The following is a 25,863-nucleotide window of genomic DNA, read 5'->3' as shown; positions in this document are numbered from 1 at the left end:
TTAAAGAAAAAAAAAATCTTTGTTAATAAGATTTCATTCAAGACATCTCTATTGTGCCAGGCCTCAAGCTCACCCAGGTCACTATTATATCCATAAAAGTAACAGTAAAATAAACATCTTCTCCTATGTCCTAAACCTTTTGCTTTTCTGAGCCATCTGGGCATTTTCTGGCTCAGAAGAATGGCCAATAAACCCTGGCATGGTTCATTCTCAATTAGGGCTGCTTTTTTTTTTGTATGTGAGGAAGATTTGCCCTGAGCTAACATCCACGGCCAATCTTCCTCTTTTTTTTGCTTGAGGAGAATTAGCCCTGAGCTAACAGCTGTACCTCCACAGCATAGTTGATAGTTGGAGTAGGTCCATGCCTGGGATCCAAATCCATGAACCGGGCTGCCAGAGCTGAACGCACTGACCTGGGGCAGGCCCCAATTAGGGCTACTTCAAATTAAAACAGTGATTCTCCTTTATTGAAGTTTGGCTTATATTTTACTATGTTCTGCATGCTCATTCCTGTGACACTAACTCATTGGTCATAGGGACATCTGCTGGCAAAGGCTGGAATTACAAATCAGGAGAGAAGTCAGGCCATTTCTAGGGTCTAATAGGTCTTGTCTATGACTTAATGAGCAGTAGAGAAAAAGGGAACAGGTAGCCACAAAGATCACAGCATGGGAGGCTTATAGAATTGGAGGAGTCGTTAGAGTTTGTCCCACTTCTGAGTTAGTGAAGTTGTCTTTTGACAAATCGGTTTATATATTTACTATACCTCTATCAAATTTCAACCTCTTGTTTAATTGTTTGTTCTACTTACTGTGTTTTATTCAGTATCTATCCCAGTTCCTTGCACTCAGTAAATACTTTCTTGCTGTTGAATTCGTGAGATAAAAGATAAAGGCTGAGCTTACTATTATATTTCTCTCTCACTTCTGGGTAGAAGCAAGAAGGTGCTGCTTTGCTTGTTGCTGTTGGGTCCTCCCTCCCATGCTGTGTTTTTCATTACCACACAGGGGTGGCATACACATCAGAGTGCTTTCCATGCAAACCAGGTACCTTCAGCAACAAACCAGGTTCATTCAACTGCCAGGTTTGTCCCAGAAACACCTATTCGCAGAAAGGAGCCAAAGAATGCATAAAGTGTGCAGAAGACTCCCAATTTTCAGGTAGGACTAGTCTTCACCAGTTTATACTCTTTGTTCTTTTCTTTCGAAGTGTATGTTTGTCGAATGTGAGGTCATAAGCGAGAAGTCACACATACAATGTGATGGGAACAGTGGGCCAGAAACTAAAGTGCTGAAGTGAATCAGTATAGGATGGATAAAATATGACTTCTTGTTATGCCTTTCTGCATGACTTTTCCCTTTGTAATTTGTTCTATTCCACACCTGACAGGTAACTGCTTTGGATATGTTTATACTAATCTAAAAAAAATTCATATTGTAATTTTAGATGATTCCTTGGTATAGAGATGTACTTAAAAACTTTGTTCCAAATTTACAATGTTCAGTGATAATGGAATAAAGCATCATGGAAACGTTCATTGCTCTAGGGAGAATAAAAATGCAGGCCTTTCTTTTCTTTAGGCCTAGCTAGTTCTACCTGCATTTCTCTGGTAAGGTTATTTTCAGTTGTCTGCTTTTCTTTGTATTGACTTTTGCCTTTTCTTAGAGCCACAGTGGAAATGACTCATTTCTGAAATGTGTTTTTATACTGCAGAGGAAGGCTCCAGCGAGTGTATGGCCCGCCCTCCCTGCACCACTAAAGACTATTTCCAGATCCACACTCCATGTGACAAAGACGGAAAGGTATAGGCCTTGTTCAGTCAACTCCATCCCATAGCTATCCAACCCTCTTCCCACTTTCAGCAGATTCTAATTTGTTCATGAGAGTGTTAAAGGAGCTGATTTATACCACCTGTATACAAGTAGTACAGAGAGAATTTAAGAATTTAGATTCTGAAGCCTGCCTTTGTGCCTTTGATTTTCACATCTACTGCTTATTAGTGTTGTGTGCAAGTTATTTGCTTTAAGTCTCAGTTTTTTCATCTGCAAAATGGGGATAATATCAGTACCTACTTCATAAGGCTGCATGAGAATACTCAATTTAAGAATCCTAGCACAGCACCTGGCACATAGTGAGTGCTCAATAAATTATGGCTATTTTTTTTTTTGTCCTTTTTCTTCCCAAAGCCCCCCAGTACATAGTTGTATATTCTTCGTTGTGGGTTCTTCTAGTTGTGGCATGTGGGACGCTGCCTCAGCGTGATTTGATGAGCAGTGCCATGTCCGTGCCCAGGATTTGAACCAACGAAACACTGGGCCGCCTGCAGCGGAGCGCGTGAACTTAACCACTCAGCCACGGGGCCAGCCCCAATTATGGCTATTTTTAACATTTTTTTTTCAGAAGTAGTAACATTGGGAGGGGCACAGCCTTAAAATGTGGACTCTGACTCACAGGATGGAAATATGTGGAACTTCTCTGATTATTTGTTCACTCAGTAGATTAGGTCAATAAAGCCACGCAGCCATAGGCTGATTCAGTTATGGCAGATTACTGTGTAATTGCATTTAGAAAATGCAAAGTAATTACCATATAAATGGCACTTAGCCAGAGGAAAAATACACACATGAACTCTGCAATTGACCTGCCATCCTCTTAGTTAAAAAGTTAGCCTCTACCAGCCTCTGTCAGTGGGAGAAACTGAGATTAAAGTGGCTGCGATGGAGTGTTCTTTCTGTATGCTTGTGTCTTTGAAACAATGACCTTTAACTTCTTAACCTAGTTTGGAAAATCTGTACAGATGTCAGTATTACTTTCATTTTTAAATTTTGTATCCTTAGATTCTAATCTGTAAATCTTATATGGTTATTAATCTTACCCTTAGTCCTTAATTTTTTTTTTAAAAGAATTTACCGGGACAGCCCAGTAGCACAGCCGTAAAGTTCACACGTTCCTCTTTGGAAGCCGGAGATTTGTCAGTTCGGATCCTGGGTGCGGACATACACACCACTTGTCAACCCATGCTGTGGCAGGTGTCCCACATATAGAGGAAGGTGGATATGGATGTTAGCTCAGGGCCAGTCTTCCTCAGCAAAAAGAGGAAGATTGGCAGCTGATGTTAGCTCAGGGCTAATATTCCTTGAAACAAAACAAAACACAAACAAAAAAAAGAATTTACTTTTGAATGCTTAAGTCCAAGTACCTCTTAGTATTTGCAGTGAGCAAGTACTTACTAACTCAAAATAATTTGAGGGAAGGCCAGTGTAAATTACTGGAATATTTCAATGATTAGAAGTACATCTATTATTTTTAATAAGAATAGTAATTCAAACTAATAGCTTTTAAATGACAGGAGTTTTGAGGTAAGGTCTTGAAGACCCTACCATAATGGCCAAGTAAGGACTATTTCTATTTAGAAAATACATGTAGAGAGCCGCTAAGGTGGGATGAAAGTAATTTGAAATAATGCTCTTTTAGCTAAACTTTTCTTGGCTAAACTTGCTTTGTTAATAAAGCAAATTAACTTTATTTTATGTAATAATCATTAATTCACTATTACTGAAGCTTAAATGAATGAATTCTAAAATGCAAATGGATCTTGTCTTTGCTATAATGAAAATACTCAAAAGTCATATTTTTATTATGTCAATGAGTAGTTAATTATGTCAATAAATACTGTGACAAAATGTAGCTGACCTGGGCGTAAAAGTAAGTAAGGCCATATTTTAAATGTAGAATGCACAGGCTCACACACATGCATGCACAGACACACATATATATGTGCATGTGTGTGCACCCACAGGCACATTGTGTACAAACATACACACAAATTATGTTTTTCTATTGAGTCTGGGTCAACTCTGAACATGTTCTCAGCATAGAACAAAACCATGTACTAGCACTCCATAAACTCAGTGATTCTTTAAAATGTGGTTTAAGACTTATTTCAAGATGAATGTTTCTAGCTTCAGAAGTAAACAAAAAGCAATGAGAACTTAACTAAATACCAGATATTGTGAAGAAGTGTAGATTAAACATGTGAATGTGAATTTTTTCTATTTTTGTTTGTTCCAACATTTTCATTTTTTTCTGGTGTCGTCTTTTTCAAAAGGCATTTTGTTCTTGCTTGGAATGGCCTGGTGATTTGCCAGTGGTTTGGTGATGTTTACCAGGTCTTCAATGACTGTGTTTTGGCTCTTTTTGTCCTGTAATACTCTCTTTGATCTTATTTTCCCCCGTTTGGAGAGGATCATCAAGGGAAGCAGCTATTGAAGTATACAGGCTTTGAACACTATAATTTATATGACACAAGGATGTTACAAGTTTCTATGTTCATTCTGAAGCTTAGTTATTTGATTGCTTCCTGCCTTATAGGGGTCATTTTTCAGGAAAATTTTAATTGGTAACTGGAACCATTCTGATCTTGATTAAGAGACTCTCTCTCATTAACATCATGAAAAATGTGGAATGCCTACTCATTCATTGATTCATTTAGTGAATTTTTACTGAGCACTGGTTGTATACAAAGTGCTGGGTGATGAGGGCAGAGCTTAAGGATAGGCAGAAGAAGAAATGTTTTCATAGATTGTAGATCTGTGGCTGTCAAACTTTAGTGTGCTTCAGACTTACCTGGAGATTCCTGTCCCAGATTTTCTGTTTCAGGAGATCTGGGGCAGGGCCTGAGAATTTACATTTCTAAGAAGTTCCCAGGTATTTCTGATTCTGCTGGTCCAGGATCTCAGCAATTTGAGAACCACCGGTCTAGACTTTAGAGGAAGAGAAATTCAGTCGTCAAAGAAAATGAATTATTATTTCCAATTGTGATTAGTGCTACAGCAGAGAAGTCTGAGTTTTATGGGAATCTGACCCAGTCTGGGAAGGCTTCAGAGCTGTATAAAATCTAGGCCATGGCTTGGGAGGAGAGCATTTCTGGAAGAGGGAGCAGGATGGCAAAGGCCTGAGGTGGGAGGGAACATGGTGTGTCAAAAGAACTGAAGGGATGTAAGTGTGACTGATGAGTGGGTGTGTGGGTAGGAAGCTGCATTAGATGTGACTCGTGACGTAGGCCAGTGCTAGAGAATAGGCATGGTTTCATAGTAGTGAGTTAACTTGAAATTTTTATGTATGTTTTGTTTTCAACAAGTTACTTAGAGCCCACTTTTTACATATATTGAATTATACCCATAAAGCTTCATACAAACACATGCACAGATTCACCACTTGAGATTTGAGCTGGAAAGAATGTTGACCATTGATAATGGGCAGTATTCATCAAGAGAAGGCATCTTTTAAGATATTTGATAGAGCTTCTCATGATCTCCCTATGGATAAGGCAGAGAATTGTGGAGTAAATAATAGGGTTAAGTGGATAGATGGCTAATTTTAGAACTATATGTAAATGTTTGAATAAATGGATATCAACTAGTGAGTATAGTTGATATTAATTAGTGTAGTTTGTATCAGGCATTCATCATAGGAATATAAATTTAACAAAGTATTTATACATATTCTAACTCATACCAAGAAGAATATGAGTTCAGATGACTTATTTTCAACATTTTATTTAAAAGTCCTTAACTTGCATGAAGACATTAGGAATAAGTAAATCAATAAAACTGGCAAGAATGACAGAATTAAGATTCAGAAACACCTCAGTGTGCTTGAACAATGAGCTTAAATTAATAAAATCAAAATTTATTTGTGCTAAAGGAAGTCTCAGATACAAAAGTATTTAGAAAAGAGAAAACATTAACTTGCCAAAAATATTTCCAAGAGAATCCAAGTTTTGGAAGACCTGGCTCAATAAATAAAAAATGTGGCAGATACTTAAAGGGAAAAAAACCTCCAAAGAATACAAAGGATTCATGATTTTCAGTTAAGCTGTTCATGTTTGAAAAACGAAATCTCTCACTTGTTGATCATATCGACAAGAGTTGTCTCATATCTGCTTCCAAAAGTCAGGGAGATAATGTTGTTTTGTTAGGGAGTCAGCAATTTACAGAAAAGGCTTAAGTTTTTATTTAATTTGGGTACTAAAATTAGACAGAGTAACTTTTTTTTGGTCTGTTTTGTCAAGGTGAAAAGTGGTGCTTTTTCCCTTGATTGTGGGATGCGATGTACATGTTTCCTTTGGTGGCAGAGCAAGGTGACAGTTTTGCTTCCACACTTGGGGATAGTTGTAAAGTTCTGTTAATGAATTTAAAAAACACTTTTAAGAATTGGTGTGGTGGGAGGTGGGACAGTAGTCTTTTGAGTCATGTGACTAGGAAGTCAAGATAGAGCAAACAGTTTTAGCAAGACTTTCTCTTGCTCTTCTCACTGATATTCTTGACTCATGTGCTTTTCTTCTCAGGCAGGCTCTTTTGTTTGGTACCAGATGCCCAGCGGTGTCTCCCCCCAAGCCACTGTCATCCTCACAACTTTTGATGGCAGGAGCGCTGACCAGAGTTTCAGAAAAGACTCTAACCGGCCCTGCTTGAATTGTGAGCCCATCTCAGACCAACCATTCTGTCCAGAACTGTGGGATACTCTAGTTGCACAGCTTAGTTCACCTGCTAATCCCTGTGCTGGGGACACCAGACCATATCATTCCCACTTCCTTTCAGTGTCACACCAGTCAGTTCTTAAAGAGAAAAAAATGGTGTCTGTTACCACAATAAAAATAGAGTGATTCTGTACGGGTTCGCAGAATGAATACACTCTTAAATAACATAAATAGATCTGGCAAGATTGTCTTGATGTACTGGGAATTCCCACAGAATTTTGTACATACCTCTTTTGATTCTTACTTGGTGATCATAGAAAGCTTGCTAAAGTTTTGGTATTAGATCACGGTTTTGCAAATACCTGTTTGATGACTGTTTTCTTCACCAGACTCTCAGCTTTGTGTATACAGAAACTTGTTCTTAACCATGTTAAAAAAAAATCTCTAAGCCTAGTAGAGTACCTGGCACACAGAAGGTGATGAAACATCTTTTGAATGAATTAATGAATAGGAGAATTAGTAAGTGAATGAATGATTAGTACATTTAGAGTGTTATGTTGTGTCCTTGGCAGAAGGCTTGAGAAAATTTTGACAATATTGGCAGAATTTAAAGAAGAGAGGCCAGGATATTAAAATATTTCATATGAAGTATGGATGAGGGAGCTGGGAATATTGGAGAAAAGGTACCATGGGATGGAGAAATCATGATTATCTTTCTTATGTTTCCTACTTGTCCCAAAGAGTTTTGATCTCTTTCCTTTGAAAACCCGTGAGATTTCATGTTTTTCTTGGAAATGATGATGATGGTAATGACAATAATTATAGTAATGGTAGTCATAGTATGAATAGCAGGAGCCGCTATTATTTGCATATTTGTGCGCACACCCAGTGTGTATGTATTCAAACGTTGTCTCTAATTCTTTTTTTTCAAAGCTGTGCAATTTAGATAGTTTGCAGTTAGGAACCTGAGGCGTAATGAGATTAAGTAATTTCCCTAAGGTTATAGCTGAGAAGTCTTAAGGCTGGAATTCTAACCCAAATCTGTCTGTTTCTAAATCCAATGCTTTTGTATCCTCTGTGTATTTTCTTTTCTATATTATAGTGAACCTGTTTTATCACTATTAGACTACAACCTCCTTCAGAGCAAACAGTTTGTGTTAATATTTAAATTTCCCACAGTGCTTTCTTCTACACATAGTAGCTACTTAGTAAGATTTCCTAAATAGTAAATTTAAGCATTTTAAGGGAAGTCTTAGAAAAGAAGAAATAGATTTTTCTTTGTTATTCCATAAGGCAAAATTTGGACTATCAGGTGCATTTACAGAAGGTAAATTCCAGTGGTATGTAATGATGCTTTAACAAGCAGTGCCGCCCAACTCTGGAACAGCATGTTTTGTCAAATAGGACATTTCCTGCCCAGGCTAGAAGAGTGCCAAGAGGGAAGAATGTTTCAGAGGGAGCCTTCTTGAGAGGAGACATTTGATCAGGCAGTGCTTTCATCTCTGAGTCTAGCAAAGTGATGGATCATAGGAGGTTTGCTAGTGTTTTGGTATCAGATTATCTAGTACTTTCTTTACCCTTTAATGAACTTCAGTATTATAAATTATTCCAAATCTTCACTGTCTGTAACACAGTACTTCTAAGTTATATGGCAGGAGTAAGATATAGGGAATATTAAAAAATAGGGTATAAAGGGATATGGGTTTTAGATCTGCCTATCTTCCTATAGAATTTAAGCAAATCAAATATACTTGGAGCCCATGTTTCTTAATTAAGATGATGGGAAAACAACATGGCATTTCTCAGCCACTATGGATTTCTGAATTTGTTTAAAATGAAAATTTCACACGTCTTCTTTAAAATATATTTTTTAAAAAAACAGCTTTATTGAGACAAAAATTCTTATACCATACAATGCATCCATTTAAAGTGCCAACTTAACGTTTTTAGTATTTTCACCCCAAACTAATTTTAGAACATTTTCTTTCCTAAACCCTTGGCTGGAACCTCCAGTATAATGTTAAATCCTCCTGTGTCTTCCACGTAAAGGAAGAGGACCCAGGCTTTTAAGCATTTAGAAAGGGGACGAAGGGATAACCACAATGGAAAAGAGAAGACAGCAGAGGCTTTGCGGAAAGGAATCCAAGTGAATGCTGATATGTAGATGGGTGGGCTGAGGACGTGCTTGGAGCAGATGTGGATGTTGAGCGTGACTTTGAGGGAGACGTCAGAAACAAGTTGGCAGAATGGTGTGGGTAGTTCCAAGAGAGACAAATGATGCGTGCCCAGTGGCTTGCAACTGGAAAGGGTCAAGGTTTGGGAGAGGCAGGGAGGCAAGCAATAGCCTGCCTGGCTGGGACATCTGAGCTGGAACGTCATGCAGCACAAGGCAGTGAGGTTGAAGTGGCAGTTGGTAGACCCTTTCAAAGCACGTGCAGTGTAGGTCTGATGAGTCCAACCAGTCTACAAAGCTTTGGTGCATTTGTGCAGGGACATTTGAAGGAAGAAAGCAGGCAACCATGGACAAATCCAATTTCAAAATTTGTCTAAATTTTAGTTCTCCAGTCTTGAATTTTGTTTTGATATGAGAACCAGCTTCCAACTGATACCTCCATGTATTTCTTGAAAGTGTATTTTATTCATGCTTAATATAAATATATATGGAGACTATGAATTTTCTGTAATCTTAATGGCAGTCTGGTAAATTTTGCTCTATTAGGGTTTTGGTTTCATAAAACATTTCCTAATTTTATCTCAACTTGCCAAAGAATAAATTGATTGATGGCTTTTCACCTGCTCTATGAGCCATCTGGTGCTAAGTATCATTAATATTAATTATTATCTTTCCCCAGTCAGCCAGACTTGAAAGCATCTGTCCCCATTAGAAAGAGAGACACAGAATCAGTCTGCCATGTGAAGCAAGAGGCTTTTAAACAAAACTTTTACCACAGAGCATTTGAAATCTGATTTCTAAATGTTTGAAGATGCTGCACATTTTCTGATTTTTAAACATTTACTGTGCTTGGATTGAAAATCATGTGGTTGTTGACTTGTGAAAAATATATTTGCATATTTTATTATTTTTACCTTTACAAACTGATTCTCCTTGACTAGTGCTACTTTACTGTTTACTAGTTGTGTGTGACTTTGGGACAAGTTGTTTAGCAGCTCTAATCCAGAGCTTCCTCGTTTATAAACTTGAGGATAACAGTACTGACCTCCCAAAGTGATGGAGAAGATTCCACGGTGCCCCCAGGGTCAGTCCTCAGTGCTCAGCCTCAGCACCGCACCCACTCCCATGTGGGAACCAACTATTCCCAGCAATGCACTAGTTCACACATAACTTGATGCAATTTTAACTAACGTGAAAATAAATCAGCAAGTTTGTAAATTGACTAGGACTGGAAATTTGTTTTCTGTACTTGTTAAGCCAGAATTTTAAAAAGTGAATCCCCCAACTATAATGATGTTTCATTTGCTTAGATTCCCTGACTTTTATATTGCCTTTCTCAGACGAGTTGAGAGCCCCTTATGGATATAGAATCTAATTTATTTTTTCAGCTGTCTAGAAGCTCCAGCAGGAACAGCCATCATTTTACAGATGTTAGGAGAAGCAGATGGGTGAAGTGGCTGTTTAAACTCTATCATGACGTAGGCCATAAAATAAATGAAGAGAAAGTTGTAAAAAGAAAAAACGTTATTTATAGTTCTGTTGAAACATCTACCTTTTAGATCATTTTCTTAAGCATCCTTCTTCAGATAAGGTAATTTACTCTTCCCTATGAGAATACTTGAGAATAAAATTGAGTGGCCTAAAGGGCATACTCTTTATGATTTACTATTAATTGGAAATAGCATTAGAGAATTGCCTTTAATTTTGGTTTTCTGGCTTCAGTATTAGACTTATTATTGTGGAAGTTGTTTCGAAGGAGAAAGAATACTTTTAGCAGATTATATGTCTAATGAAGGAAACTTTTTGTCTCTTTTTAAAAACTATATTAAGTTATGAAAGAATTGATTTATTTTTCTCTTTGCATTTAGAATACATTTTAATTTTTTCACTGAGCATATAAATTTTGTTTTTAAATGGCTAACCCATTTAGTGTTTCTGGTTTTAAAATGAGAATAATTTCATAATCATAATTTCTGAGTTTGGCTGAATTATAGCTATTTTCTTATATTTTGTTTTGTGTTACAGTGTATGCATGTGTGAGAGAGAATGAAAGGATAAAGTTTAAAAGACTTCTCTTCTTGAAGGTAGAGGCTGTCTTAATCATGACGTTAGGAACACATGCAACAGGGCCTAGAATTAGTAATATTTTAGCTACAGCTCTCCTGGTCTAACCTCAGGTTATTGGAAAAGACTTTAGAACAACTACCATATGTATGTATGTAATGATAGGGTTGAAAATGTATGTAATAATAGGATTGAAATGTGAAAGTAGATATATTCCTTAAAAAAAATAAACCTTTTTTTCTGTGATCAAAGCATGGTGATATGTGCTGTGGGTGAGAGAAAGGAAGAGAGTAGTGAGGCCTCAAAAGGAAAAAAGTCTCTGCATAGAAACTTACACGTTGGTTATGGGATAAAGTGAATGGGTGGCTAGAAGAGTAATGGCTGTAATCGTGTTATTTGTATTTTAAAGAGGAATTTCATGATGAAGAACATGCTGTGTATGAGGTAAAGCTGCCTGTTGCTTAGGGTAAAAACATTTGGAAGTAACCGTCATTTCCCTACCAAAGTTTTTTTTTCTTTTTTTCTCATTTTGTTACTAAGGTTTTCGATTCTCTTCAGCTGGCCCTTTTCTTCTGTCACTATTTAGACTTTTCCTAGGCTGTCAGTTTAACATTTTTGTTGTTGAAAGTTTAAAGCAAATAGAGCATCTTATATGACTTGTGAGCGTTTTTTTTTTTTTTTTTTTGGCAGACCCAGGTGATGTATAAGTGGATAGAGCCCAAAATCTGCCGGGAGGATCTCACAGATGCTATTAGGTTGCCCCCTTCTGGAGAGAAGAAGGATTGTCCACCTTGCAACCCTGGATTTTATAACAATGGATCATCTTCTTGTCATCCCTGCCCTCCTGGAATGTTTTCAGATGGAACAAAAGGTATGATATCAAGTGGCCCAAGAATTGGACCTTTAGCAAAGTAATCTTGTTGTACTACTGTGACCTTGTTCTAAATTGTTTTTATGGAAGAATTCTTTAAAACATATTTTCTTAGAGGCTGAAGAAGACTTGAGAAATATGATAGTGGAATTGTAAGACTGCAGTGGCTTATTTATCATATCATGAAGATAGCTTTTTATTGGCATTTTATGTAGCATCCTCTTAATGGGATGCATTTTTGCATTTGGATATTAAGAAAATTCTACCATATTAAGCACCCCTTTTCCAGTGTGTGTATGCACATGTTGATGCAAGCATAAACTGTAACTTCTGTTTCAACCTTGGAATAATAAATCTTATTTTGTGCTATAATAATAGTGAAAATCACTCACTTTGATCATGTAGCAATTAAAATAATCCCAAAGTAGAATGTTTCAAAGTGTATATTTAGGAAAATTTTAGTATTTACCAAATAATATTGAAAGTGGTTACAAAATTTGTTTTAATTTTAGTAGACAAAGATTACAATGCACTTTAGTTGCAGATATCTTGCTGTATACTTAATATCCAGAGTCCGAGAGAGAGAGAGCGAGCAAACATGAAAAAGATTTGAATGTCAAATTGACTTGGGTTTAAATCCACATCCTGCAGACTGCCAATAGTGCGATTTATCCAAGCAACTTTACCTTTTGAACTTCAATTTTCTCATCTGTAAAATTGTGGGCAGTAATATCTAGCTCATTATTATTGAGCAGGTTATGTAAAAGTACTGTCTCCTGCAGTACTTTGGTACCAGGAAGTGTTTGCTCAATGAACGTTTCTCTCCCTCCTGCTTCTCTTACTGATGTGATAATGTGAAGTGTCCTGGGTGCATTAAAAAATGGCTGAAAAAGACCCTTTCATTTCAGTGTTGCAGTCATTAGTTTAAATTAGGTTTATTTACAAACTGAACTCTTTCCAAACCCCTCAACTTCCAGCATAATTTTTCAACATAACCAATATTTTAATTTCAAGTAATCAGTCTGTAATTAAATAGTATAATATTCTGTTAAGTTTAATAACCACTAGGAAGGGTGAAATATTTCCTTATTTGTGAGGTGGAGGGAAGTGATTCTAAGATCACACGTAATAGAACTTGTTTCAAAATTACCTTCTTGTGGAGGGTAATTCAGTATTGGCAGTTTCTCCCAGAAATGAAGGGAAAACAATTATTTTAAAAGATTTTATATTTATGCTTTTCTTTATTGATATTAGTCAAGTGTATATGTGTATAGTACATCTAGAATTATTTTTCTTCTCAGATTGCTTTTGAAAAAGTTATTAATTCTTAGTGGAATTGGTGGTCCCGTATCTTTCCTTCCCACTTCCCTCTCTGCCCATTAAAGTTTGGTAGTGCTTGGAACAGAGAAAGAGGGAGTTGTCTAGATACAGTTCAACTGCAATTGTGCGCCTGCTTGTCTCCTGTAGAATGTAGACAGTGTCCAGCAGGAACGGAGCCTGCACTTGGGTTTGAATATAAATGGTGGAATGTCCTTCCTGGCAACATGAAAACGTCCTGCTTCAATGTCGGAAACTCAAAGTGTGACGGAATGAACGGTGAGTTCAGAATCGGCCCACGAGATGCATTTTGGCAGCAGAGACTCTCGGACTCAGCTCTTTAAAAACATACTAAACATGGGTATGGAGGACTTCAATCTTGTCATTAGGCTACTTGCCTGTCTTCCAGCCCTCACTTGAAAATAGTAAATGTGGTGTCACAGCCAGATGAATTTCCTATAAGATACAATATAACTATTTTGCATGTTTTTGAAGTCAGTTTTGAAGTAGATATTGAGGGTCACCATTTATGGATATAAATTCTGGGATAGATTCCAAGGGAGGTAAGGAAATACATGTGGTTTGCCATTTTGAAGAGTAGTGTGATAGCATTTCTGCTGGATTAGTTTGGCTCAGCGCTGAGCTGTGGTGAGAAGTTAAATCATCTCTGACTCCCCTTGCCTGTGAAATCTGTGAGTGTGTTTACAAATTATATGTGAACCCCACTTACTGAAAACTTGAAAATGTGGCAGGGATCTATAGGATGGTTGCTGAATTTTTTTGTTCTAATATTTTAAGTGTTTAGAGAACCTAGCACTTAGTTGTTCTGCAATATTTGTTGTTTGAATGAATGACAATATCTATGTATTTCTAAACTTGACACTGGGAGTAGGTGTTATAAATATTAGGGTTTTACACCAAAATGCATCCTTTATTTTTATCAACTTTTTAGCGATTTTTATCAGCTCACTTGTTCTCCATATTATATTTGATTATTGTGAAAAAAACCCGATGCTTTTTAATTTCATCTGTTTTAAACCAGTACCTATCCAAAGTAAACAGATTTTGGATGTAGGAAGTGAGGTGTACACATGAACACAGAGATTGACAAATAGCAGGTCCTTGAATAATGTTAATTAGACAGATGAGTGAAAGAGGGGAAGACAAGCCTTAATATATATAAAACATCATGAAATATTCCTCTTTATTGACCAATAATCTCACTTCTAGGAAATTATCTTAAGGGAGAAGAAGAAAAAATAAATAGTTTTTACCTGACCATGAGAGTTTATGTTCCTAAAAGATCCAGTGATTGAATTCTAAGTTGAGGAAGTTAAGACCTATGGGAAAAATAAGACTGGGAAGGCCAGGGTGTTGAATGACTCTATGAAAGCATCAATACATTTGTGTGTGTGTGTGTGTGTGGGGGGGGGGTGTATTCACTGTCTAGGAAAGATTATCTGGAACTTTTATTTGATCTTTTAGGGAACTTACTCTTCATCTACCTCTCATGACAATATTTGATTTATCCACATGCTTACTCCTTTACTTAGAGGCTATAATATAAGTTTTTACTATTTAAAAAAGTTGCTGTTTATTCATGAAGATGTTCATTGAGCATTATCTATAATAACAAAAGTTGAAATAGTCTGAATATCCAGCAATAGAATGTTTATGAAAGTTATGCTATAGTGACCAGATGAAATGTTATGCAAGCATTAAAAATGGCAGCCATATGGAAAACAGTTTGCCACTGTTTCAAGAATTTTGAATGTTCCCGTTCTCCAACCCATAATTCCACTTCTGGGAATGTATACCAAGGAAATGTTGCGATGTGAAGAAAAAAATCATGCACAAATATGTAAATTTTAGTGTTGTTTATAAGAGTAAAAGATAGGAAAAAACGGGCCAGCCCAGTGGCACAGCAGTTAAGTTTGCATGTTTTGCTTTGGTGGCCCGGAGTTCGCTGGTTTGCATCCCGGTGTAGGTCTGTGCACAAGTGCTTGGCAAGCCATGCTGTGGCAGGCGTCCCATGTATAAAGTACAGGAAGATGGGCAGGGATGTTAGCTCAGGGCCAGTCTTCCTCAGCAAAAAGAGGATTGGCAGCAGATGTTAGCTCAGGGCTGATGCTCCTCAAAAAGAAAAAGGGGGAAAAAAAAGGAAAAAACAAACTAAATATTGAAGGAGATATGATTAAATAAAATTATTATAAAAATACAACATATTGTTAAATCATTAAAATTAGATGGAGAAATGATTTTTAATGGAGAAATATTTTTGAAATAATGATAACTGGAAAAATCAGAAGACAATGCTAAATGAAAAAATCAGAAAATAAAGTAGATTATGCAGTAAAATCTAAGGTATATTGAAAAAAGTGTGCACTGGAAGAAGATTGAAATTGGGAGCGGTAGGTTCCTGGAAAGTATGAATTACTTCATCTTTTTCATTTAGTTTACTATATTTAAAAATATTCTTCATGGACACACACTTTCAAAATCAGAATAACAGCAGAAAATATTGGTTTAAAAGTATGTTTATTTGACCCAATATTTTTTTTTACTGGGATTCTCTTCTAGAAAAATACAGAAAAGATTAACCAAAAATATCTTCATTATATTATCATTTATGCTAGCTAAAAGGTAAAAACAATCCAAATTGTTAAAATGGATGTGTGGTCAACAGGAGGTACGTCCTATAGAGTGAGTGATTTAGTGAATTTTTGAAATGTATCATAACTATCTACACGATAAACTATGAATTCAGTCATTAACGTATTATTGAAGTATTTATACATAAAAATGCTTATGCAATGATGTTAATTTATAAAACCATGATACAAAATTTATCAATAAAATCTCAATGATGTAAAAACATGTGTACATCAAAAGATAGTGGGAAAAAACACCTCAAAATGTTAACAGTGGTTTTTTTCTGGGTGATGAGATGATAAGTAATTTTACTTTTCTTCTTTAAATTTTTCTGTAGCTTTCAAAATTTCATAGTAAATATAAATATGATTTCTAAAAACAAGTACATGATGGTGTGCATGGGATGTGGCATTTCAGCCTGTGGTCCATTGATTGTTTCTGTGCAGAGGACAGACCTCCCACCGCCTTCTGTGCGCAGCTCCATCACCCTGGACTGCTGGCACTTGTTAGCATGGGTCTCTCTCGTGGTCTACTAACTCCTCAATTGAGCTTTGTTTTTTTTTAACCTTATTTAAAGAAGATGGGCCCAGTCTTGTCTTTCTATCCCTAGTACATATCATGGTTCTTGGCACTCAGTAAATGCCAGTTGGGTGAATAAATATGTGAATGAATACAGAACAGGAGTTAAATTAGGGAACAATAACATATCAAACTATAAGAAAGAACTCCAGACCCCAAATCTTATTCATTAAATAATTGAAGTTTCTGTTTCCCATTGGTTACCTGAAGACTAGGATTTTCCAACTCAATATATTAGAATAGATAAAGACCATCTGTTTTAGTTAAAATAATTATGCCTCATTGAGAAAACTGCTGTTAGTTTTCCCATTAAATAGCTTTTATGCAAATATGTATTATTTGATTCTTCCTGGGAAATTGTATAGAACGTCCTTGTTGGTATCTGGGAGTCTACCTCTGTGTGCGATTTGCAATTGCAGTTTAAAAATAGGGAAGTTTTGTGGAAGTATTTCTAACTTTGAACATAATGGTCCTTTTTTTTCTTTTTTTTTTTAAAGATTGGCACCTGGGCTAACAACTGTTGCCAATCTTCTATTTTTTTTCCTGCTTTCGCACCCCAAATCCCCCCCAGTACATAGTTGTATATTTTAGTTGTGGGTCCTTCTAGTTGTGGCATGTGGGACACTGCATCAGCATGGCCTGATGAGCGGTACCATGTCTACGCCCAGGATCTGAACTGGTGAAACCCCGGGCCACTGAAATGGAGTGCAGGAACTTAACCCCTCGGCCACGGGGCCAGCCCCTAATGGTCCTTTCTTTACTTTTTTTTCCTTACCTAATTTAAAAAGATTGTTGGCAATTATTAATGGAATTTTTACCAATAAAGATGACTTTTTACCATTTCCAGGTTGGGAGGTGGCCGGAGACCATATCCAGAGTGGAGCTGGAGGTTCTGACAATGATTACCTCATCTTAAACTTGCATATCCCGGGATTTAAGTAAGGAAATCCAATTCTGATTCCCTTCTATAAGAATCATCATGCCTGTTTCCCTATAGAAATAAATGAAGTAGGACTGCTTTTCTGAAATATATGAATATTGTGATGTACTTAGCAAAGGACAAGCTGTTGTTGCATAATGAGTTACACTTAAGAATATCTATAGAATCAGTGATTGAGAAACTGTAGTTATTAATTGTTACTTAAATGAAGCTAAAAGTTTTTAACAATATTCTAATCCAAATGTTACAATAACCCTGATGCTTGGATGCTTAATAAAGAGGTCTTAGTACAAGTTGTTTGCAGGAATATCTTTTGGTTTATATATTTATTTTTCTCCCAGTTTTATCTGTGAAGTAGTATGTTACAAATTGTTTAATCCTGTTTTGCTTTAGTTCCTTATGTTGAAATTTCCCAGAAGGAGTCTTCCTCTTGCTTTAGGATGGTTGGTACTGTTTATGTCAGGAGATTCAAGCATATTACCATGGTTGTGTAGACGCTATATTAGACCTAAGGCCACAGCCATGTAGAGAGTGAGCGAGGGGAGAGTTGTGTTTGGGGGGAGCAGTAGATTAGGGGAAGAGAAGAGCATGGCTCTCAGCTTAATGGAAAAAGTAACAAGTCTGTTCCAGATTGTATTTAGAACATACTATAAATATTGCAATTTTAATCTGTCAACTAGACCACCAACATCTATGACTGGAGCCATGGGGTCTGAACTGGGAAGAATAACATTTGTCTTTGAGACCCTCTGTTCAGCTGACTGTGTTTTGTACTTCATGGTGGTAAGTGAAAGAGTGGCTTTCAAAGGCTTAGCATTCTCCTTCAAGTGTGAATTTATTCATGCAATTTGGGATAAGAATCCAATTTTTCTTCCTATTATTAAGGCCTTCCAAAAACATTTAAAAATGTTGGAAGAAGTCACTAAGAATTGTGCAATGAAGCCCACAAAGAAGGCATTAATTCCGAGTGGGGAGGACTGCGTGTGGGGACCTGGGTGACTGACAGAAGCCAGGGAATATTGATCTGTTAGAAAATTCCTTCAGAACAATATGCCACCAGCAGAATGAAAATTCTCCCCTAATAACCATTCAGCAATTCAAACTATCAGGAAGGAAAAACATGTCTTAGTATGAAAATATGTATTAATAAGTGAGGGCAGGAAGATAATGGAGGTGTAGAACACTGGGAAGAAAGAAAACTTCCTTGTTAAACTTAATAAATGCAGACAGAACTTTACTATGTTCATGTCATAATTTTGCCAATTTCTTTCTTGCACATTTTTTTATTTGTCCTATAAATGTCAACTCTTAGCTTGAGAAGCATAGCAATACTGAATTTACTAAGACTTCATGTGGGTATTAGAAGATTGTTGGATAAGAATTTAGCATTCTGCTTAAGTAGTGACTTCATAGACATGATTCGTTTTTTCCCAACGATCCTTTAGTAGCTAGTTAATAGTCCATAAACAGTTTCCTCCATGATATACAAGATATATGGAGATTTAAATATTTATTCGTGATTACTAATAGCTTAAATGAAGGCAGATTATTTTGTTGTGGTGAAAAATGGACTTTGTGGTAGTAAAATAAGATCATGAATAATCATCAATACATCCATGTATTACACCACAAATAAACAATGTCTTCAGTTCTCCCAGCTCTGCCTCCTTATTTCTTTAATCTGTTAATTCTTCTTCACATTCAGTGCCATTGCTGAAGTTCAGACTCATTATCTCTCAACAGTAGTCTCCTATCTGTTCTTCTTATCTCCATTCTTTCATTCATACTACTGTCCAAATTATCTTTGTAAACAGAAAAACAATGGTAGAGGCATCCACAAAAAAATCTACCCCCTTACCCTCAGTGGCTGCTTATTGCCTACGGCAGTGGTTCTTAAAGTGTGGTCCTTGGACCAGCATCATCAACATCATCTGAGAACTTTCTAAAGATGAAAATTTCTGAGCCCCATTCTAGTCTTAATGAGACTCTGGAGATGGGGCCCAGCAATCTGTATTTTAGCACGCCTGGATGGTGGTTCTGATACACACTGAAGTTTGAGACCCAATCGCCCGTGAATACACTTAAAATTCCTTAGCATGGGATCTGTATGGCTTTTTGTACTCTCTGCCCAGACTTTGCAAACCTACTTACTACTTACCACTCTTTAGACACCCTGAATTTGTTAGTGAAACGTCCTGTACTTTTTCGTGTCTCATGCCTTGACACTCTAAGCTAAAATGACATTCTTCCTTTTGCTCTTTTGTCTGGTGAACTCCATTCATACTTCAAGGGCAGCTCAAACTTCACCTTTTCTGGGAAGCTTTTTCTTATTTCTTTCAGTAAAGTTAACCGCTCTCTCCAGGGTGCTCCTAAAACCCTTGAGAAAAACTCTATTTTAATTATGTGAATGTATTTATGTTTTTGTCTTTCTCACTTGACCAAGCATTCCTGAGGGTAGGGATCACAGATATTTGTTTTGGTAAATCACTCTTAGAGTTTTTAGCTTATAGCAGAATCTATTAGTTTTATTTCCTCTGTGTGTGATTTGGTCTCCTCATAGGATTTTTTTGAGATATCAGTTAAGTAGCATATAAAAATACCTTCAAAATCATGTAGTATTTTACAAATGTAAGGTGGTGTTACTTGCAGTAATGCAATAAAGTCCATTTATTATTGGAATAAACATCCAGAAAGATGGCGTTTAACAAAGCACTAACTGTATATTATGAGCTCCTTTTAGAAAGTGACACATATGATGATTTGGTTGTTTGATAATATGGGGGATTCTGTAATGTATGACAAGGACATGCTGTTATTCCTATCTGTGGCATGAACTTAAGACACATCTTATAGCATATTTGATCACTTTATAATGTTTGACTCCTATGTCATAGGAGAAACATATCTTGAGCTCTTGCCACCATCTTGTTAACTTGTTATCAACCAGATAACTAACAGAAACCCATCCAAATTCCTCAGTCCTCTATATGGTTTCTGCAGGGAAGACTAATTAGAAAATTCAGGTTTAACCTTGGTTTTCATTTCAAATAACTTATATGTGTATTGTATTATTTGGTTGACATTATGTTTGGTATCTAACCATGTTAATGACAGCATATTGGTTAGAATGTCAGACATTTGTATAATAGTCTAAATAGTGAATTTAGCTAAAGATAGCAGAAATAAAATACATAAGTTAATCCTTTTGGAATTCAAGTGTAAGCAAAAGATGTTTCATGAACAAATAACATTCTTGTTAATCTGTACTTGGGGAAGCCTGGAAGTTGCAAGTGTAATTCAGGGGGAGCTTAGAATTCCTGTGCAAGAGCTACTTATCAGAATCTTTCAAGGAAAGATGCAAATAGAAAGCCTTGCTATTCTATGAGGATCCTAGAAATTTACTGTGAGAAGTTTGAGAAATTGTTTCCCCTTCTAAGTATATTTGCTAAGCTAGAGTAACACACACACTCTACTCCCCCTAAAAACTCCCTTAAACATTTGAGACCTCTTTCAGGTTATATTGACAATGTGATTGATATATTGTAATTACTAAGCTAGTGAGTGCTTGTGTAGACTTGAAGGGAAGTTTTGAGAGCTTTAGGATTACATGGTCTATACATAAATATTCACAAATCCTATAGGGTTTACTGTAAATACAAACACGTATTTGTAATGTATGTTAACACTGAGTTTCTGATTTTTGGTATGTATTTCTTCTATGTTTTAGGATATTAATAGAAAAAGTACTAACGTGGTGGAATCATGGGGTGGCACCAAAGAAAAACAAGCTTACACCCATGTCATCTTCAAGAATGCAACATTTACATTTACGTGGGCATTCCAGAGAACTAATCAGGGTCAAGATGTAAGTTCCAAGCACTTTTCTTTTTTTTTTTTTTTAAAGATTTTATTTTTTCCTTTTTCTTCCCAAAGCCCCCCGGTACATAGTTGTGTATTCTTCGTTGTGGGTTCTTCTAGTTGTGGCATGTGGGACGCTGCCGCAGCATGGTCTGATGTGCGGTGCCATGTCCGCGCCCAGGATTCCAACCAACGAAACACTGGGCCGCCTGCAGCGGAGCGCGCGAACTTAACCACTCGGCCACGGGGTCAGCCCCTTCTTTTTTTTTTTTTTTTTAAATGTAAAAATGATGTTAAACATAAAAATGAATCCCCAGTGGGGATTCATACAAAGTTATCACTCAAATCTACTGGAGGAAAAGACTTAGCTTTTTATTGATGTGGAATCAGTCATTTGGTTATGGAGTGGATGAGTCTAAAAATGGTATTTTTTTTGTTTGTTTTTTGACAGCAAGAAGGTATGAAATGGAATAAAACAATGTATCTGAATTGTTCTACACTTTGAACAAATGTAGTTGCTGAAAGCTTAAGAGAAAGAAAATCTAATTTTGTATTTACTGTATTTAAAGACTTACTTTTAAAGCTTTCTGAGACTTTGAGAAGGCTAGTGAGTTTCTTTCTCTTTGTCTGAATGATCTGACATTTGTCCAGATCATTACAGTAATGTCTCCTTTTGCAGACAGGATGTTGTGTATGTACACATGCACATGATTGGGTTAACATACAGAATTATTTACTCTCTCTTACTTTCCTTGCTAGACTAGACCTTATTCCTCCCTTAAGTAAATTCCATTGTATGTTTCAATAGTAGCAGGACTGTTATTTTTGTGGATCTCCATAGACGTGACCTTCCCAAGGTGAAAACAAGGTAAACCACTTGTTCAGAAGCTGCTTTTAAAGCTTTGGTGGCAAATGTAGAGGATTTTCTCTTTCCTGTTCAGGCTTTTACTGGGGAGCCCACTCCCCAGATTTTTCTTGATTCCAATTGTTTTTTATGAGTGTTGAGATTACCATCATGTGGGGCATGAACATGCTGTGGAATCCTACCTCTTTTGTCTCTTCCCTAGACGAAAAGCATTAGGTAGTCCAGGGTGATGCTGCTCTGTACTGATACAGTGATGCCTTCTGCTTGATGAAAACTAGACTTTAGTTGACTCAGTGTCATAAGAAGGAAAAGTATAGGAAGACCCTGGTTTTTGCTCTCTGTTTTGCATCCTTTCAGTAGAAATCAGAGTACACTGGTTAGGGAAAGTACTAAAGAGGGAGAGGAATGCCCAAAGGAGTGGTGTGATTTCATCAATATTACACAGTGTATAGGTGAGGACAAGAGCTCTAAGAGTAGAACTCCAAGACTTTCTGATCACTAGTCCAAGGCTTTTCCATGCTGCAAACAGCCTATTGTATCATTGCATTTAGGCTCATATCTCAGTAAACAATGATGATAGATAAAGTTGCTCCTCTATTAAACCATACCTGTTTTTCCAGATGTAAAGTTTATAAATATGCCTGAGTTGTACCAATTCTGACATATCTCATGGTGATTGTGGCAAAACACCTGGAACTCAATTACTGTGGAAACTAGCTTCTAGTGTTAAGATTTAAGATTTTTTGAGAAAAAAAGAACCAAAAAGGAATAATATTAATCCATTGTCAGTTATAAACTGTTAGCCTGGAATGCTCTGCTTAGTTATTTTGGTGATATCAATATGAAACAATCTGGTTGTACAACTAAGTCCCAAGGCAGAAGTCATTACTTTCTGCTTTCTTTTTAGAATAGACGGTTCATCAATGACATGGTGAAGATTTATTCTATCACTGCCACTAATGCAGTTGATGGGGTGGCGTCCTCATGCCGTGCCTGTGCCCTCGGTTCTGAACAGTCGGGCTCATCGTGTGTCCCCTGCCCCCCAGGCCACTACATTGAGAAAGAAACCAACCAGTGTGAGGAGTGTCCACCTGACACCTACCTGTCCATACATCAGGTCTATGGCAAGGAGGCTTGTATTCCATGTGGGCCTGGGAGTAGAAGCACTCAGGTGAGTGAGTCTGTACTTTAGTCACCCCCAGGAAAGCACATTTTAATAGAGAAACTCAAAAGTTCTCTTTAATGTGTCTGCAGGAGCTGTAAAGTTGCTAGTTATATTTATAAATGACTTTTTCATTTCTTTTCTTGTTTTCTCTCTTCATGTATTTATTGCGCACTTAATATGTGCCATGAAAGTGCTAGTTGCTGGGGACATAAAATATTAAGAAAAACACCTAAATAAGATGCTTTCCAAAAGTACTAAAATTGATTTCTTGCATATTCTGTTAAGGTGGAGCAAGTAAACCCCCTCTGTAGGTTGGCTGTAGGAGTATATGGAGAGCAGCAGGCATATCTTAAAAAATTTTAAGGGCAAAAGTTGATGCTATGTTATGGGTGAAGGAGAAAATTATTTTGTTGTCTGTTTAAAGTGGCATAACAGGGACTTTTAGCTATTTGTTAAAATACCTTTCTACAAGAAACTAACCTTAGAATAACTTTACTCTTACTTTAAAAAAATTCTAAATCTTCTGAATTTTGCCCAGGAAAATCTGGTTAGCGTTTAGAAATTCTCTATATTAATATGGTAAAATATATTATAACCAAGACAAAATTACTGAAATAGGTTTTAAACCTAGAGCTTTTTTGAAATACATTTTTCATAGCTGCTAATACTTTGTTTCCTGCTCTCTGTGTGTGTGTGTATATATATATATATATATATATATATTTTTTTTTATGTTTTTAATCAAAGGACCACTCAGTTTGCTATAGTGACTGCTTTTTCCACCATGAAAAAGAAAATCAGAGTTTGCACTATGACTTCAGCAACCTCAGCAGCGTGGGGTCGTTAATGAATGGTCCCAGCTTTACCTCCAAAGGAACAAAATACTTCCATTTCTTCAATATCAGTTTGTGTGGGCATGAGGTGAGTGCTGGCTGTCAAGGTGAGATGGAGCTATGTTTCAACTCTGATTGAGTTGATATTTTCTGTGTTGATGGACCAATAAAATCGCTATGGAAACTAACAACCAAATGTCAGAAGCTGAGCTTTGAAAGCTTCAGTCCTCTGTTGCCTCCTTGCATGTTGGCATTTTTCTTCACCGGGAGCAACCTTGTCTGGTTCTCAGTCCATCAAAGCACTTATCCAATCAGTTGAACCCCAAAGCTTGGAGTTACGGTGTAAGTGCTTTGAGGATCTTTTATTTTTGTAAAACTGGATCAGATTTGTCAATCCTACCTATTTTTTAGGCAGGCAGTTATGGTTTGATAAAGTTTTTACTCTTATTTATGCTGTTGATTTTGTGTTTTAAAAAGAAAATGACTTCCAAGAGGAAGTTTGTCCAAAAATAAAAAGGAGGTAAGCAGGGGACAAATGTCAGTTCATCAGGTAGGCTCTGCTAATAAATAATAAGAGGATTCTATTTCGTATGGGAAGAAGCAGAACCTTAAGTAATACTGGTAATGAAGAGAGTTACAGAACTATATGTTCAATGTTTTTGTGGGCATATGAGGTTGGGAAGTATGTATACATACATACCATTAACAAAGCAAAAATATACTAAGGCATTTCTTCCATGTCTCTTTCCATATTAACTCCATAGTATCTCTAATGGTGTACCATATGACATGTTGTGCCAAACTTTTTGCAAAGGAAATCAAAAGAAATCTGATGACCACAGAAGTTTTCAAACAAAAAGATCTATAGATTTTACATGGTATGACATTTGTCTTGTCCTGATTTTACATAGGTGATTTGACACTCTATTGGTTACTCACTCGGTTCACTCAATAAATAAATATATATTAAATATCTGTTATGTTAAATCCTGTGTAAGGCAGTGAATAAGAGTAATTCCATTATATATCACACTTCTTCTCAATCTCATTTCTGTGTTACCACTGTCTATTCTTCAATATTCTCTTCTCTTCTGTCTTCTCCCTCTTTCTTTCCTTTATATTCTTGTTTATTTCCTTTTATTGTCTTTTTTCCTTTTTCTTTCCTCAGTTGCTCTCTGATCTTTTTCATTGTTTCTATCTTTTCTGGCTTCAACGATTTAATTTAAGCTTAGTAAAAATATATTACACCTGTATTGCGGTGAGAAGGCTTGGTGGAGGGAGAAAATTTTATAGGTTAGGATTGCTAGCTGCATTAAGAAAGAGAAATCTGTATTCTTTTCTTTATGTCCATCTGTGCACACCCTACATTTAAGACCAATAAAATGGTGTTCCTATTTTCCTTTATATATTTCTTCACAGAAATTATTAAGCAAGCTGTAGTCCCTTTGCAGTGGGACTATAGTATATTTAAACATCCTATAGTTAAATGATCTTCCAATTTTTATAAATTATATCTTACAAATGATTAAAAAATAAACCTCTGTATTCCCGTCAACTTACTGTGCAGGTAAGCAGATACGCATCATTAAATATAACAGTAGATGTTTAAATACACTTGTAGCGACCAACTGTTGAGAATTTAGATGTTGTCCTAGGATTTTGCTGCAATATGGCTTTTACGCTTTCTTCTTCAGCCTTCACATTACCTTTCTGCCCCACATAGGCCTATAAAGGAGAAGGGAGAGCAAGTCTTTTTTCTTGGCATTAAAACCTTCACCAGAAGTTTTCTGGCCTTTGTGTATGCAGTGTTATCCTATGAATTGACGGTTTTGTAGATGACTTTTATTTCCTTGAGTTAGGTGGCTTTCATCCAGCACACATGATGCTTATAGTTGGAGGAGTGGTGCAGCTTTGAATTACTATATTCATTATAACTTCAGTGACTCTCAACCCTAGTTGAATATTGGTATTGCCTCAGAGCTTTTAAAGAGTACTTGTGCCTGGGCCCCACACCAGATCAATTAAATCAGAATCTCTGTGGCGAGGAGAGAGCCACTGCTCTCCT

The 25,863-nt window shown here is 36.5% G+C and overlaps 1 protein-coding gene across 8 annotated transcripts in view; it reads left to right on the top strand.

The window, feature by feature from the left end:
• ELAPOR2 (endosome-lysosome associated apoptosis and autophagy regulator family member 2) overlaps positions 1 to 25,863 on the top strand; it is a 156,887-nt gene that overhangs the window by 101,344 nt on the left and 29,680 nt on the right. For all 8 annotated transcript variants that reach the window (XR_011502766.1, XR_011502765.1, XM_070507528.1 and 5 more), the window contains 9 exons: positions 1,008 to 1,160; positions 1,714 to 1,802; positions 11,409 to 11,589; positions 13,057 to 13,185; positions 16,985 to 17,075; positions 17,758 to 17,860; positions 20,805 to 20,942; positions 22,708 to 22,971; positions 23,713 to 23,886. Coding sequence is in view for 6 of the 8 variants with exons in the window: in XM_070507528.1 (XP_070363629.1) it covers positions 1,008 to 1,160; positions 1,714 to 1,802; positions 11,409 to 11,589; positions 13,057 to 13,185; positions 16,985 to 17,075; positions 17,758 to 17,860; positions 20,805 to 20,942; positions 22,708 to 22,971; positions 23,713 to 23,886 (1,322 nt within the window). In the remaining 2 variants the exon portion in view is untranslated. The remainder of the gene's footprint in view (positions 1 to 1,007; positions 1,161 to 1,713; positions 1,803 to 11,408; positions 11,590 to 13,056; positions 13,186 to 16,984; positions 17,076 to 17,757; positions 17,861 to 20,804; positions 20,943 to 22,707; positions 22,972 to 23,712; positions 23,887 to 25,863) is intronic.

The sequence above is a fragment of the Equus asinus genome, chromosome 1 (genome assembly GCF_041296235.1).
Source record: "Equus asinus isolate D_3611 breed Donkey chromosome 1, EquAss-T2T_v2, whole genome shotgun sequence".
NCBI lineage: Eukaryota > Metazoa > Chordata > Mammalia > Perissodactyla > Equidae > Equus > Equus asinus.
The sequence above is the reverse complement of the archived record's forward strand: the minus strand, read 5'-3'. Positions and strand labels throughout refer to the sequence as shown.